The sequence below is a fragment of the Corapipo altera genome, unplaced genomic scaffold, assembly GCF_003945725.1.
Source record: "Corapipo altera isolate COAL_440 unplaced genomic scaffold, ASM394572v1 180, whole genome shotgun sequence".
Classification (NCBI taxonomy): domain Eukaryota; kingdom Metazoa; phylum Chordata; class Aves; order Passeriformes; family Pipridae; genus Corapipo; species Corapipo altera.
Genome location: NW_020884915.1, coordinates 6,520,247 through 6,537,931, shown reverse-complemented (window position 1 = coordinate 6,537,931; position 17,685 = coordinate 6,520,247). Strand labels below are relative to the sequence as shown.

The following is a 17,685-nucleotide window of genomic DNA, read 5'->3' as shown; positions in this document are numbered from 1 at the left end:
TACTTTTGTCAGGGGACAGACTCTGCTGTTTTGCTGCTTCACAGAAGAGGAAAAGAAGACAGCCAAAAGCCTATTTTTTCTGGGAAAAGTGCGTTGAAAAACTTGTGGGCACATTGAAAAAAATACCTACAGGGCAGGGCAGGGGGGGAGGAGGCTCAAGTTTTCCGCCATTCTGGACGGGTTTTTTCTGTCAAGTATGAAGAGAAATATGTGTCATGTTTTCCATATCGAAATTTGAAGTGCTTGTCCTCATGCTAAATGCAGTTCTGGCCTGCAGTGCCAAAGATCTCCTGGTAATATTTACACACCCAGGGAATCACAGGAATAGTGCATTTAAAGGGATTGCAGACACAATATGAAAAAAGATAATACAGATTAGTACACTTAAGAATATGGAGTTTTTTTAGTGGCTACCCTGCAAACATCTGGGATACTCATTTGGAGCTGTCCTTAAGGAAACACCCCTCTCTGTGGTCTGAGAGCCTTAACAGCATGGCTCTTACAAACACACACTTAAGCACAGCTTAGGACTTACATGCTTTGCATAACACAGATTAATATCACAATTCAAGAAATACTGTGGTAGTGCATTGTGGTGCTTTATTAGTGTTAGACATGCAATATTTATTTAATGAACAAAAATTAAAATATTAAGATAACATTTTAATCAAATTAAAACTGAACTTGCAATAATGAAACAAAAATAAAGTTTTCCATGCATTCTAAGTTTATAGTTCTCATAAGTGCATATAGTTATGATTCTGTACCATTATTAAATGTAGACAAACTACCATTGATTGCACGAGACAAAATAAACCCTTAAGTCATAAGTAATGTTCGTATCTTTCACAGACTTGCTATAGAACCTGGATCTTCAGCTTTTTATAGTACATTGTAATACAGGACATCTGGAAGCTTCTAAGATGAACAGGAATGGCTCTACCACTTGTAACATTCAGTGGTACAGAAACATAAAATTATAAAAGATACAGCGAATGCCCACCGTGCTTTAGGAGACCTCCAAACCCTTCATCAACACATTAAAGTGCTACCTATTGCATATTAAGTACTTCCAGTGACTGTATCTACATTTTTAAGTTACAGATCCCTGAAAATAGGGTTTCCTACTGAAAGTGCTGCCAGCCCCTTACATCCAGCACCCCTAACACAGCAGCACCATAATCCTTCACCAGGTACTCCAGAGAGAGCAAGCTGGTCACCCTGCTTTAAACATCACCCCTGGGAAAGCCTCTCCCAAACCTACAGCAGCAGTGGGGACAGCAAGAGCAGAAAGCATGGGCTTACTTTACACAGTTGATGTAGGACAACAATCTTTCTTTAAAGCTGGAGGTGTAAATAACCCTCCAGTGCAGCAGTAAACACATTAAGACAGCAGTTCTGCTCGTGTCAAGATGCACCCAGGAAAGGGCATCCTGGGCAGAAAGAAATGCAGACTAGGAGCTAATCAGCATGATTTTCATTAGGTCCCCAAATCATGAAACCTTCCTAAATGCAAGGCAACATTTTTCACAGCTGGAAAACTACAAATAGTTCTTGACACAGAGCCAACAGCAATAAATGTAGTTATGGATAATCTAGGGAGAATGCTACATTCATTAGTAGGTGGAAAACCAAGCTAAATATAAAATACAGCAGCAAGAGGTAACATACAAATATTAAACAACCTTCTTGAATGGCAAAAAGTTTAAATTTCTTGCTTACAACAATAAAGTATGGCCTTCATATTTGTCCTTTAAAGAAAGCAAAACACATGGCTATGAGCAGAGCTGTTTCAAAGGATAATTTCAAAGTATAGTGCATGGATGGCTGAACTCCTATGCTAATTTTTGAGAGAAAATATCAAAATAATATGGAGATGTTCAAAATTTTCATTCCTACATTTCAAAGGGCAAGAAAAGCTGACTATAAGTAGCAAGTTATTGTGGTTTTAAAATGATGTGTAAGAAAGTTTACAATTTTATTCTGTGGGAGAAACAGAACTTTCTTTGTTTTCAACATATAAATTACTCTGTATGAAATGTTTTATTTTGAAAGCTGCATGATTCAAAAAACACATGTAGGGTGAAGATGCTTTTCAAAAATAATCTCAAAATATAGAAACTAAACAGAAAAATGTGTATGTAATCTTTCAAGAATTGCTCCAAAAGCAGCCTATATCTTCACCTAAAAGAACTCCACAAAAATATTTTCATAGTTCTAAATGTCTCATTCTGCCTCCCTAAATAACTTTACCTTTTCCTAAATTGCATTTGTCGTTCTCCCCTCTTTCTGTTAGAAACAAAAGGTGCTTTTATTCAACATACAGATCAGATAAAGACTAGATAGTACATTCAAAGCTTCACTAAATTTCTTCACTAATGCACAAAAATTGATCTCTTCGCTACCTTTAATCTGCTTATCGTTCTTGGTATGCAAATATGTCAAATGATCTGCTTTTAGTCAATTATGCAGTTTGATATTCTACATTTACATTCTAAAAGAAGTGATTTCAGAGGTGCTAAATATAGTAGAGTTTCATTTTAATAATTATAAGTTGGCTTGCACGTGAAAAGTCACTGGAGCACATTCTCTGGTTAGTTTACTTGTTAATCCCCACTGGTGTGTCTGATTTAAGCAGTGTAGATACTAGAGATGGTCTCATACCACTTAGCTGAAAACGACTGTGGAATTCCAAACAATTGCACAACACTTCCCCATTAACATGAGAAAACCACTGGCTTGGGCCAAGCATTTGAAAATGTTTGAGAATTTTTATGGAAATTCGGTTACTCCACTGAGTAACCGAAATACATCTTGGTGTAATTAGGAAATGAAAATCTAATTGAGTGCAAAACCTAACTTCCAACAGCAAATGTACCATAACCCAGCACAGAACCTTTGGCACTTGGAGTACATTACAACAAATTTACAGTCATTTGGATCTTCAGTGGGTCAAAAAGAACATTCATGAGGTTTATTGAGGTACTGAGCTTGATAAATCCTCAGGCTGACAAAGGGAAAGTGCCTGATGTGTGAGCAGGTCCCTGCTCCACCAACATCTGAGTGCAGAGCTCTGCATTTGGGCAGGGCTGGGAACAACAGGCTGCACAGATTTCAGGGACAGCACTAGGGGGACGGGAGGGAGCTGCTAAATAAAAGAAGAAAATAAAGGAGAAAAAGCCCAAAACAGGTAAATGAAATCTGAGAACATTTGGACAAAGAAGCTTTTTTCCCCAGTAGGAATAATTCTGTGCTGCCATACAATACTAGCGGCGACAAAGGCATTCAGATACAACTTTTTCACTTATGATTATTCAAGATATTACCAATTTTTGCAGTTTTAAAAATGAAAGTATATTTAAGTCTTTTACAACAACAACAACAAAAAATTGGAATTTAATTTCAAGCTTTTTTGCCACCTCATCAACAACCATTTCATGGTGCTGTAAGAAAATAAAAAACAGATCAAGTAAAGAAAAAGAAAAGGAAAAGACAGTTTTCTTAAACCCAGATCTAAAATATTCTCAGTACTTTTTTGTTAATATTATCTTACTGTTTCACAGCAACAGACAATCCAACTGAGATTCTTATTAAGGAAATTAAAATTAAAATCTCCTTCTGATAATATTTTGAGGATTCTTCTCCTACAGTATTTCCCCATTACACGTACATCACTATATTTTGCCAATTCATTGAATAACAGATACCATTTTCATATGTCATTCCATAAACAATTATTAAATGATCAGGAAGATATTTACTACATTCTTCTTTCATTTGCCTCAATGAAAACTGACTTTTGGAACTATTTACATGGATACAGATATTTTAATGAAACGTCTAAGTGTTTAAGCAACATGGCCTATTTCTAAAGGCATATACTTCGTTGTCATAAGATTTAAAAAGTTAAGACATATATCATGTAAAACTCAACTTTACATTGAGTCAGTTCTACATTTTTTGAATTATCGTGTCTATTTAAGTCAGCCTCTCCATTTCTGCTACATTTTCATTGCAGTAGACTTTGACTGAACAAAAGTATTCGTATTTTTATTCCATACTTCTCTCCAGTCCTACCTCTGACTCTATTAACACTGTTGAAAGGACTTTAACACATAAAAAGGCATGCAGCAACTTCATACAAAAAGATCCTCAAAACAACCTCATGTCATGAGCTCCCCACCAAAGTTCACTCATTACACACAAAATTCAGCATTTATGTGTAAAATAACTGGCTCCAGCATATGCCATTCCAGAAGTGGCACGGGTTCTTTTACACTGTTATAGAAAAAGCACATTGTACAGAATACAGCATTTACTCTGCAAAGATTGTGCATCACTGTTAGCCTCTACACTCCACTGCAATAAACCACACTTAGCTTTAGTAGAATACTACTACACTGGCCTGGAAACAGTGGTCTTGGTGGCATGCTGTAATAAAAGAATAGATACATTTGTCTAATACCAATTATCATTCAAGAAAACACCCATAACAGCACAGGCTTCCCAGCTGAAACTGCCACTTGGTGAACACTATGTATATAAACTCCATGGACATATTTAATGTGCATTATTAACTCTATTTTAAGTATTCTGTACCTAAAGGTGTTTTCAAAAAGAAAAAAAAAAAGTTACTTAGGTAATTTAACAGAGTATTACTTTTGGCAGTCCCTGCTAGTGTTTGGAGTAAAAAAAGCAAAAGAAAAACCCCACGCCACTGTCCCTTCTCCCTGGAAGGCGATTCCTGGAATTTCTTCGGAGAAAAGGAATGAAGAGAAGTCAGAATCTTGAAGTGTGATTTCCTTCCACTAAAGCATTCAGCAGGCAGTACCACCGAGTCCCGCTGCCTCAGCTTTTGGAAAATTTCCCAGCTTTCCGAGAAGGTTCGTATGGCACTCGCAGGATACTGGGGGTTTCCTCCATCACTCGGACCAGAAGATTGTCAATGTAGTCCTCGAGCTCACGGATATGGGTGTCCTTCTTCTTCAGCTGCTCTTTATGTTTCACCAGCTCCTGCAGAACCTCCTCGTAGGTGAGGCTCCGGTATCCAGCAGTGGCATCGAAAGGGTTTCCTTCCTGCAGGGAAGGTTAGAAAAAACCATCAGATTTTATTAAATAGTTCAGCAAATTGATGGGTTATTGCTTTTCACATGTTTCTCATGTGCATCTCTAGACAGAAGTAACTCCTTTCAGACAACACACCTCCATTTCTCCTGATCTTTTCCCTGCCATACCCCCTGGAGCAGACACCAGGGACAGGCTGCACAGCTCAATGGATGACTCCCACACTGTCAGCTCAGAGAGAAATATTCTTCTCAGTGAGGTGTACACACAGTTAATGACCATATGAGCAGCAACCACAAGAATGGCAGGTCCATTTTGGGAAACCAACTCTGTGGTAACCTTTATTACTGAAGAACAAGAGAAGAGCCCTGAGAATTCAAGTCCTGCTGTAACTGCCCCGAGTTCTCGCTTTGGGAGCACATCACAGCAAAGCACTTACTCAGCTCTCAATGGCATCAGCCCTCATCTGTCTTTCATATTCTATTTTTAGTCATCAGTGGTTCTCCAGGCCTTGGCTTCTGAATCACATAATAAAACTTCCAATTTTAAATTTCAGGTGAAGGTAAAAGGCTGCATCTTATTTTCACCCGAGCACTGAAAACAGAAGTGTGTGCTTATAAAAGACCTTGCTTGCTCCTTGCTTGCCATAAAGCAGGAGGGGCCCAGAATTAAGCAGCAGGGAACATTATTTCTGTAATGATTTCTGATGACTCAGTAAGTGCAGGTATTAGCAGAGATGGACAAGTTAGTCCTCTTAACAAAGGGCAACATGTGATCCAAACCACTATAAACTTGAATGTCTTATTCTGTGTCAAGAATTAGCTGTGACCTTAAGTAACCAGACAATGAACAATTTTGAAATGCAGAACTGAAAAAAGATTGTGAGAGCTGATTTACAGAAGTATTAGCACTGCTAGACATGCTAAGCAGCAAGTTTTGTCTCATCCAGAAATGGAAACATTTAGAAGATATGGAACCTTAAAAAGCCCTGCACCTCTAACAGGGCAGAAGAACACAAGACAGTTTTTATTTACAGTAGAAGCATTAAAAAATATAAAGCTTGCACAGCTAAGGAGCACAGTGCATAACAAAGTCATCTCCATTCCTTTTCCATGCTCCACTCCCTCTCCTTCCATACAGCTCCATATTTGCACATTGGCATATGTCAAACCATTAAAACACGCAGATGGCCAAAGTTTTCAAATACACCCAATTAAAAGTGATGGTGCCCTGCAAATAGGCTGAAGTGCAACAGATCAGCCTCTCTCCATCAATTATATTGCAGCAGCAGTTCTCAAAAATATGTGCTTTTAACGGTTTCTCCCTCCATTTAATTCACATCATGTTTATGTACGTGTATTCAGTATTTCAAACTCACCAAGTTACAGGACTGTAAGTAATCAGTAACTCCCACTTTATTAAAATCGTTAACCTGATGAAATTTATAAATTCGTTAGGAATTGACTTCCAACAAGTACAGAAGAGAAAATCACCTTGTGGCCATATTTTTAACAGATTTTCTTCTACAAGAAGGAGGCAAAATTTTCTCCTTAGGTTACTAAATTTTTGCACACATTGGAAAAGATATCATTAACACCTACATGTCTGAAATACAAAGTCTGCCTAAGTTTTTGATTTGGCAAAGGAGCAGGAATTAAGATGCAATGATGTCTTTAATTATTCTATCAAGTTTACTTGAAAAGTTTGTGTAATACATATGTCTTTAAGATGTTGTATCATATTCATGCTCCATGCACATCTTTTGGGGGGAATAACTTATCACATTAATTATGCAAGAAAACGCTATTTAAAGTACAGTAGTACTTAGAAATAAATAATTGTTCAAATTAGGAAGGTTTTAAACATTCAAGTTGAGCCAATAGATGATATTTAAATGTATAAGGAACACCTATGTCCTTACAAAAAAAAAATTAATGCAAAACATTAATCTTATAATGAATTATTAAGAAAAAAAAGGATTCTAAAGAACAAGATATGCAAGTTATTGTCTCATCTACAAAGTGCTATTGGGGTACACACTGCCAGGCAGAGGAAATGGTATTAGATAAAATGAAGGCCAGGCAATCTCTGATCATCTCTTCATTGTTCTAATGAGGAATTCTGCTCTGGGAATATCATCTAAGCTACTTTCACATCTTTTGTCCTACTTATTTCATCTTCCTTTCAGTTCTTAATTAGGCCTTAAAGAGCTCACGCTGCCCTTTCAACTGGCTACTGCTCCCATTTAAACACTGCTTTCACAGACAGGTGTTGGCATCAGAGTGGAAGACATACAAACATAATTACTAAATAATATGCACAAGGAAGAAAAATAATAACTTGGTGAGGGCTATTATTGCAGAACCTAATAATAAATTACTTCAAACACCTTAGAAAGCAATCTTGAATATTTAAAAAAAAATCAAATGGTTTCATTCAAAACTATGGTTGAGATATAATTTCTTCCCCACCTCATTTGTATTTTGTATTAAATGAGTGCCACCTCATAATCCTGCAACTGACATTTAGGATAGCTGGTATTCCAAAGGAAAAATCATCAAGGATTTCTTTTATCACCTTTGAATCCTTTAAATAAAACAATTCACATCTTATTTCTTAAAAGAATTAAACTGATGCTTTTACCAGCAATAAATTACATGATTTGCAGTCGTACATTTGCAAGTACATAGAAACTGTAATTATGGTTACTTTACAGACAATGGCTGCTAAGTTAAATCAATTTTTTTGATGTCGCTTTTTGTCAGAGATTAAGTAACTGCCTGGTAGAATTCAGTTTACTATCTGATCAAAGGCAGCCTTCAAATGCTCTGACATCTCCCACCAGTAACTCACATTATAAAAACTTGGGCATTTACAATAACATCAATTGTTATGACAAATCATTTACATAAACCAGTGAAAAACAAACAGTACAAAGCCATATTTGCTTGTGAACCTTGTTTTTTATATATTTTAAAGACTGAAAACAAACCCACTTATGAAGATTTCATCTATTCAGAGAACAAACCCTAGTAAGACCACATTTTCCTTCAAACAAAGACACATGCCTTTTTTTTTTGTCTTTTCTCCGTACACAATTTATTCCTGGTACTTTGAGAACGAAGAGCATTTGGAATAATATCTTTTAGTATTTCTATTTTTTAGTGCTTTCTGAGAGGCTGTTCATGTATTATGTGTATTATTAGTCCTATCATACATCAGTTCATTATTTCCATTTTGATTTGCCATCTACAGACTGTCCTCAAGTCTCTGATTAAAGTGACAGTAAATTCCTGTTTGGTCAATTAACACACCACTGCCTAATGCAGAGTTCTTCACCTGATCATTACTTCTCTAGATTAGTCACCTAAAACACCCCCAAAGAAACAGTTTGGTTCTTGTTTTTCCTACTTTTTGTGCAAAGATCTAAATTTTTCCTTCCTCATCATCACATCACAGGTACACTGTGTATTGAGTGCAACATTCTTCTTTATTCCCAAGTTTCCATTAAGCCTGCGACTTTCTAATTAGATTTTCTGGGTATGTCAAAAGAGAAAGAAAAAAACCCCAACATTTCTTTATAGGAGGTTAAAAAAGAATATAAAGTTATATTGTGTCAAGCACCAATTAGTTGGCATTTACTGATGTCTTTCCACAACATTCATAACTCACCGATTTTTTCCTGAGATCCTCAATGCCAGAAGGATTCATATGAAAACTGTGGGGAAAAAAAACCCAAAACAAACAAATATTAGTAGTGCATACTTATTTGACCAAAACATCTACTAGAAGACAGTACTGAATTAGGTATATAGCTACAAAATATTTAATATGATTTATGTTTTTGATTTTTGAACTCAGGAAGAGAAAATATTCAAAATGAAAGGAAATTTTAATATATTCCTTGTTCAAAATTTTTTGTATTTTTCAAATTCTTTTTGTCATAAAATCTGAATAAATAATTAAGAAATGCAAGAAAGGCTATTAGGGATTGGGCTTCCCTGTCTCTTCTCTTATATCTAGACTCGGCTTAAGGTTCTAAGCAAAAAGTGATACTTTAAATGAAACATCCCAGAAACAGGTCCCTGGGATGAGATTGTTGAAAAACAACCACCAAACCCTGCAGACTAACATGTATTCCCAGCTTTCATGGTAGCTCCTAGAGAAGAAAGGTCCTGTGGAAATTCCAGTGAGATCATCAGTTTAACTCAGAGCTGAAAAGCAACCCTCTGTCAGCAACATCTAAAACTGAGTAAATAATCAATTCTCTTTATCCTACATATCACAAAAAGCAAAGCTATTCCCCGAAGTTGTTGAAACTGATAAAAGCAGCCACTGTCTAAGTGTCAGGGTTAAGAAACTGTCCTCTGGTCTCTCAGGTTGGTGTCATTATTAGCAAGTATCTTCAAAAATGAGTGTTGCTATGTTCTGACGGACTTACTGCAGCAAGTTTGGACAGAAAACAAGCTCTGAAAGTGTGTTCAAAATTTGGATATGGGGCTCACAAACACTATTAACTTGGTAGCAACAGAGTAGACATCATTCTTTCACCTCACAGAATCTACTGTTTCGTTAGACTGCATGTACTGGCTGTGAGGATGATATTTATTGACTGAGAGTTACAAAAATATGTCCAGACTTTTTAAAAATAAATTTTAAAGATAGGTTAAAGTACAGAACATGAATTTTGTGACTGCTCATCACTCTTTGTTATCTGAATTTATAAGCCATATATTTCATGGTGTAAAAGCAGAAGGGACAAAAATTTACAAACTGAAATGATGTAAAATATAAAACATGATTTTTTTTCTGTAAAGAATTTCTGTCTATATTATGAGTTCTTTTTTTTTTTTTTTACATTTCTTTTATTCTGTACAATATTTTTCATTTCCAAAGCAGGCAGTCTTTTGCTCATACAGAAATCCCATGAACCATCTGCTGGGCTGAGGGATCAGACAGAGACTGGATTACAAGAACGGTCACAACCAGAAATCAAGAGATGTCTGATGAGTCAAGTTGTGGCTAATTCCCATTGTACCTGTTTGCACCAGTGCTCCCCAGCAGTCTGCCTCGTTTGCTGCAGCCCAGTTGTGACTGAGGGGCCTCTTTCCCGGGGCATTGTCTCAAGCCCAAAGGCAGGACCCTCCCTCCCAGCCCTCCTTTCAGCCCCTCACCGACTGTCAAACCCGGGATGAACTCCCTCCATTGAGGGCTGCCTTCCCTGATCCCAGCACAAAGCACTGGGTGAGCTGAACTGCACTGAATTAGCCTGCTGAACACCAAGAATGTCTCTGTTTAACCAAGGGTGGCGTTAATTTGGGATATCTTTCTTTGGGGACTGCTTCCTCATGTTAGACAAGATATACAATAATACGGCCTGACTGCTCAACTGAGTGACTTTCTGAAAGGTCAAAAAAGTAAGATCTTTCACTGCCTTGAATGACTTTATAGTTTCTGTGAAATAAGTCCTAGGACTCTTTTGCATAGCAGCAGCTTAAAAGGAAAGCATTGGTTCTGATTATGAAAAGGTACTGTTTGAAAATTACAAATATAAATCACCGGCAATATGGACTAAATTTTTTTTTTAAGCAGTAAAAAACCTGCAATCATTTCTGTAACATTGTGGACATCACAACTGCAGTTCCAAGAGAGCACATCTGTGTATTTTACATGAAGAAATTTGAATACGCTTGCAAAAAATGAAAAACTATTAAAATATTCCCCAATAAAACCTCCAAACCCCATGAACACTCTTACTCATATTTTAAAGAGATATGTGGAAAATATAACGCTTCTCAAGGAAGAAACAGGTGCTGAGATTGCACAGAACATTTTTTTAAACCAAAGTGTCTGTTCAGCAAGGTGGGAGCTCGTTGGCCTCGCTGAGCCCTGCGGGGTTTCCTGCCAGTGCTCCCTGCCCGAGGTGAGTGTGAGCAGATGCAGACTCCCACCACTGCACCCATATTTCACTGTCCCCTCAAAAGAAATCACTGTAAAATTACGAATGCATTTAAGTTGGGGGAGTTGTCTGCTTGGTGCACTGAAATTAATGAGAGTGTCTATTTTTTAATTTAAATTTCATCATAATAATACACCCCTGAAGTTACCATTCTCACTTGATTACTGGCAATTATTACAGAAAACATGCCTCTAGGACTACAGCCCACATGCTGTACAACCATCACAAGCCTCCTTCAAGCAGCCATTATCTTAACTTCCTAAGAGCATTCTGAAATCACTGATCTAAGCAATTATAAAAAATAATGTCAGTTTTTCCTGTGTTACAGTCCTAGTTCATAGTAATAGTACCAGTTATAGTCCCATTCCTCTTTTTTTTCCCCAGGGGTTGATAAACTGGTGGGGAACTTCTGCTATGGAAGAAGTTCATATGTTCACAGCTTGGGAAAAAGTATCTTTTTGTTTTTTGGGGGTTCTTTTGAGTGCAGCTTACTGTGAACAGGGATTGTAAAAATCTAGCATTGCGGGATTCTGTCATTATTTTTTCTTAATTATGCCCAAGCTAAATTTGCCCAGTTTACAAGTAAAATACTGTTTCTTTCCCAAGAAATAGCCTTTCTGCCAACTCACTCTGATAACTACAGTCAGCCTGGGTTTCCCTGGCTCATCACCTGTAACCCTGCATGTAACTCCAGGTGTTGGTACATCCAACACCTCCTCCCTGCACATACCTTCCAACCCACACACACTGACTAAACTACTCCTCTTCCTGCTCCCTGAATAGAGATCATCCACCTTCTTGCTCCTGTAGCCTTCAAGGAATCAAGTAATTTTCCACCCTTCCACCTGCCCAGACACAGCACTGAACTCCCCCTCTCACCCTGGGGGACTCTCACGTGCCCCAAGGTGATGGCCCAGGCCCCTGAACCATTTCTAACACAATAAACTTTCATACACTTGGATCACCCTAAAGATGACCAGAAACTACTAAAAGGGATGTAAATCCCACGGGCACAGATTAAACATCAGCTCCAGTGGGATCATGGAAGTGACAGTGACCAAGCAAGACACCCAACTTCTACACTGGCCTTACCCCACTACAGGTAGAACAGATTTCTCCAGTCTAGCACAGCAATTAGTCCCATCTCACTCATCTGGGAAATCCATTAATTTCCTTAGCAGCTATTTTATAACACATATTTTTACCAGATTAAATCATATCCATTATTTTATTGCTTTGGATATAACTTTTTCTTTACATTTTTTCCCCGAATAGTAAAGTTTGTTTGAATTTCTAGGGGTTTATTAGCTTGGATGTCAATTTTAGCTCATCTGAGATGAGAACCCTTTCCTATCACTATGTTCCTGAGGGGTGAAAGCAATGAGAAATAAAAACAGTATAAGCTAATAATGGAGACAGACATACTGCAGTGCTGATTCTGCACAGTGTTTTGGATTACTCTTTCATAACCATAGCAAGCATATTGTTTTATACTTTATTGCTATTTTCCCTATTTAAATACATTTCATTAGAATTACATGAAACTTCACTTTTTTTTTTAGTAACACCTATTTTTAATGGTAGTTAAATACTCACACTGCCTGTTGATTTATGGTTTGTATAGAAACTGCAACTCAGTGGAGTTGAGTTTGGGATGTATCACAAGTTCAGGTTTATGAGTGCAGTTTGTAATTTTGTCTTTTGAAGTTTAATGGTAGTTAAAAATTCAAACATTAGGTCTAGTGGCTGCTTAAATATTTAGCTTCTGAATGCCTGGAGATTAAAACAATCTTTATGAAATCTTTCCTATAACTGATTCAAACATTTTAGTGCCTGAACCATTTACTCTGACAACATAATGAATGGGAATCAGACTCCTAAATTATGCTCCATGGAAAGTGTATTTTCTTAAGGAGCAAAAGCTTTTTACTTATCTTTTGCTATTCCTATTAGTTATGTGATCATTGCACTGTATACTATTAGAAATTAAAATTAGGATATTTACATTAATCATCACTATTCAAAGTACTGAAATCTATGTTAATATTCTGTAAAACACCCATAATACCAATAAGCTCAGGTTTCAGGTTTTTTCCTTTAATATGGAATGTCTGCACACAGGTAATTAACAAAGCTCTACCATATTCATTTTCCATTACAGTTGAAATATGTTCCTATTCCTACTTCTTGGTCTTTGGACTGATTCTTAACTACAGTGCCTACGTATTTTTCTTTGGATTCTCATAACATAAATCAAAACCTTAAATTATTAGGATGTCATTTAAGTTATTACCAATGCACTAAAAAAAAAAAAAAAACCAAAAGAAATGAATAAAATCAGCTACAGTTAATGAAATTCAGAAACTTAGCCTTCCACAGAATATTGTTGGCCTGCTGTGCCTGGCACTGTAGACCTCACTTTATATTCTGAGATGGAACGACTGTCATGTCTGGCAGCCAAGTACAGAATAAGCACATTACCACTTATTTTGCAATTAGATTCTGGGGAACATCACTTAACATACTGCACTCCATAAATTGTTCTGCTGTCAAGCCACGTTCCATGGCCTTTGGAGCTTGTGTCCAGAGGAACACAAGAAGAGTATCAGTTTTTGTTGTTATCACTCTGTTTTCTTAATATTCCTATAAAGCCTGATGCCAAGAGTGAAGAAAACGGACCAAAAAAACCTGAACTCTGCTTACTTTTCTTGCAAATCATTTGTTTTCAAGCTACATATTCTTTTCTTTCTATAGACTCCTTTGGAAATGGTCTGTTCAGGAGCACACTGCTGCCCTTCAAAGGGGACAGAAGGTTCCACGAGATGAAGAAGTTCCATGAGATGAAGAAGTTCCATGAGATGAAGAAGTTCCATGAGATGAAGAAGTTTGCTCTCAGAACACAAGGCTCCATCCTGGCCCTGAACAATGTGCCCTTCAGGGGAGCAGCCTTTTCTCTTGGGGCTCACATGTATTTCAAATTTAGTGCAACAAAACCACAATGCAACTCCATAGAAGCATAAAAACTTTCAGTTAAATCAACTTGAAGAATTTAACAAAATTTTGCCTTCATTCTGAAAACACACATGAACTGGGATCCACAATAGGCTGGTGACCAAATCTGAGCTGTCTGGCACTGCTGCCTGCATGAGCCCTACCAGAATGCTGGACTTCTCCTGCCAAAATACAAGTAGTATTTTAAAACAATAACACTTGCACTTGCACACTGCTGGACACATTACTAGTGCAAATTCATTTGTTATTCAGGACTCACAAGACATTCTAAAATTAAAAGTGATATCGTAAAGTGTACTCAGCTGACTTACAATTACAGTGTCAGGAAACAAGCAACAAGAGTTTTACATTAAAAGTTATTATTTTTAAATATATAAACATTCTTTCTTTTACGAAGCAGTTGTGTTTTGGTTAAAAAAGCTAATGATATTTTATTCTCTAGAGACCACTAAAGAACTGTCATACTAAAAGTTGTGCCAGCATCTTCACTAGAAGACCCTATTATTGGAGATCTGTAAGTCAACAACAACAACAACAAAAAACCCAAACAACCCTAAAGTAAAATTTTATACTGAAACTTCCAGAACCATTTTTAAATTATTAAAAAAATAGAACTAATTTTTAGCTCTTATAATGAAACAGAAAAAAAAATTGTTCATCATCTCTACACTTATTAATAAACTGAGTATAACTATTAGATTATTCTTTTGTAAAATAAGATAGAACAGGCATTTTCCCTTGGGAAAGATAATGTGCCTCATGTGTGCTCTCAAAAAAGATTTCATATGCCTTAATGTGCACCAACAGGCAGTGAAAGCTTGAAAAAATCTCGTCATGCAGCCAGCAAGATGAACTTCCCTATGAGTATTCACAAAACAGTCAACTAATTAGGAGTGATTTCTGATGACGACTCTGAAAAGTCAAGATTAATACTAAGTATTTCTACAATATCTCTGCAAAAATTGATTGCTCCAACCCCCCCTAGTAATGCCACAAATGCTGTGCCCATTGCTTTGTAGGAGCTCTGCAAAAGATTTCATTATTCTCTCATCACATGCAGTGATCTTTCTAAACCAGATGGTAACAGACCTGGCAGGACAGACCAAGAATCCCTGCATGGCTTCTGCTTGCTTTGTAATATCCCTTTACCTCTCATGTACCAGCAAGGTATTTCTTTTGTTGAAATAATACTCTACTGACAGCAGTACCATGCTGAACTAACAAATATTAACAGTCTACACTACAGTTAAAGCACTGGCATAGTCCATCAATATTTTACCTTGACTAGAGATCAGACTGACTAAAGTCTAGTCAAACTTCTACAGAGAACTGAAAAAAATACATTCATTTCAAGAAAAGCAATGCAGAAGTGCATTGTTCTTAAAATAAGACATGCTAACACTGACAGAGAAAATAAAATTCTGAAAATAGCATAATTCACCTGATGTCGTTTTCTGACCAAAAGAGAGATAAACATGCCAAAATGTCAGAACAGACTTTATTACTCCAGTAAGCACAGTAATAAACTTGTGAGAGAAGAACATTTCCCAAAAAGGCATGTGAAAATTAGAAATAGTGAACTGTACTGTACACTGGATGATCTATTTGGCAAATAAATATACAACCACTACAACCCTTTGCTCTGGCAACTTTTGGGGGTCATTCCAATGGAGCTGTGGCCAGTAACTATACAGGACTGAAACCATTTAACATTCACTTCTCTTTGATGATGTTGGAGTTATTGCACTAATAACTGACCTGCAGTGTGGTTTAAGGGAACAGGTTTTACTTTACATTTGACCAGGGACAGGCACCTGCTCTACTAATTCAGCTCAAGCAGTGACCCAGGCAGGGGAACACCACGGTTTGGCAAAGCTTCTGTGGCTGGCTGACCACCACACACAAAATGTGAATGGTGGTGGAAATGGAGCAGACATCAGCTGTTCTTTAAACTCAACAGGATCCAAACACACTGCTCTTACCAAGAGCCTCGTGTTTTCATGGCACCTCATTTGTTTTTTACCCAATCTAATAATGAAGTTGTCCCAGTGCAGCGACATTGCTGATTTCAAATATTCCTCCACGGGGAAGAATGAAACTGTCTGGAACAGGTGCCACGGGAGAGGCAGGCAGCTCCAACAGCCACATGTGAGGAGAGCACAAGGCTGGAGAAAATAACCACATTCAGAAATGACAAAGCAAAAAGAGTTTAAGGGTTGGGTTGCTGGTTTTTTTCTTTTTGAGCTGCAAATTTTAAAAAACGCTCATTCAGTAAGAGAACACAGAAAAAATAGTTAAGTAGTGTGTTTATAATTTATGTTCCAATTGACCAGTGACTGTTATATGAGCATGGTTCATAATTGTTACAGTGAATCCCAGTAAGACCCAGGTTTCTTTCTCCTCCACTATCCCATCTTCCACACTGGTTAGAATGTAACATCCTATTGTCAGAACTTGAGATAAACTGTAATTGGTATGTAGGCACAAGCTTTACCTTCTTTTCTCTGAAGTTTAACAGAAGTCATATTTTAGAAGGGGTTATTTTAATGCTTCTCCCTATATGTGCATACATATATATGTATATACAGACACACACTTACCTTGTTTGTATATGTGTATGTATTTTATATACATAATTATGTATAACATTATATACAGTGTTTAGTAGAAAGCTTCCAAACACCTATCAATCCAGTTTCCCAGATCTGGATTGGATCAGACGAGTAACAACCTGTCAGCTTTAAATATTGGCCTGTTTGTCTCCCTGTGTCCAGTGCCTAAGATCTCATTAATTACCTAAACTCTCTTTCTGTAGGTCTTGTTAATTACCCGTCTCCTGTCTCAGAGGACCTTGTTAATAACTTGTACAATCTCTCTAAAAAGGTCCTAATAACACATTAAAATTAAAGATGCTTTTCTTTTAGCACTTGTCAAGTGGTGTAAATTGAGAAATTTTCACATCAGTTTATTAGCCTGTAGTGTGGTGTCATGTATTTTCCTAAACAAAAACAATTTCAGAGAAATGATGCGCAGGGTTTGGTTATGGCACAAAACAACCTTTGTCTTCCAGGAGGACCCTCAGTTTCTTTAACTGTGTTCAATACAAAATCCACGTGGCTTCTGACTGCAAATTAACCTCTTGAGAGCCATGACAATAGCAGTGATTGTAAGAATGAATTCAATTTAAGGCAATATTAGGTCAAAGTTTCAAAGCAGTGGATTAAGAAGTAGGAAGACAAAGCTGTCCTTGGTAAATGCTGGCCTGAAGAACACTGGACACATTGTTTGCTTAAAAATTCTTCACTGGCTGTATGACATAAAACCTCTAGAACTAACAGATTTTGTAATATTTGCTAAAATAGCATTTTTTGTTTCACTATGAGACTCCTGCATTTTTAAACTGTCAGGAAGTCAGCTCATAAATATCTGTATTATGCCTACACCCAACAATAACCCCCCCCCAACCTTAACACTTATGTAATACTGCAATACAATATCTATAAAAATGTTAAAAAATACTAATTTATCCACTCAGCATTTGCAGGGGGTAACAAAATATCATCCCCATTTTACAGACCTAAGTGATTTTGCCAAAGCCAAAGAAAAAGCCTTTGCCAGGTCAGAGATTAATAGAAATCAGGGGTCCATAT

General features: G+C 37.0%; 1 protein-coding gene across 1 annotated transcript in view; it reads right to left on the bottom strand.

Moving 5' to 3' along the window:
* Positions 1–379: 379 nt before the first annotated feature.
* RAB11FIP2 (RAB11 family interacting protein 2) overlaps positions 380–17,685 on the bottom strand; it is a 33,493-nt gene continuing 16,187 nt past the window's right edge. Inside the window, exons 4-5 of the mRNA XM_027655253.1 lie at positions 8,737–8,782; positions 380–5,076 (exon numbers count right to left, since the gene is read on the bottom strand). Of these exons, the coding sequence (XP_027511054.1) occupies positions 4,849–5,076; positions 8,737–8,782 (274 nt within the window). The 3' untranslated portion in view covers positions 380–4,848. The remainder of the gene's footprint in view (positions 5,077–8,736; positions 8,783–17,685) is intronic.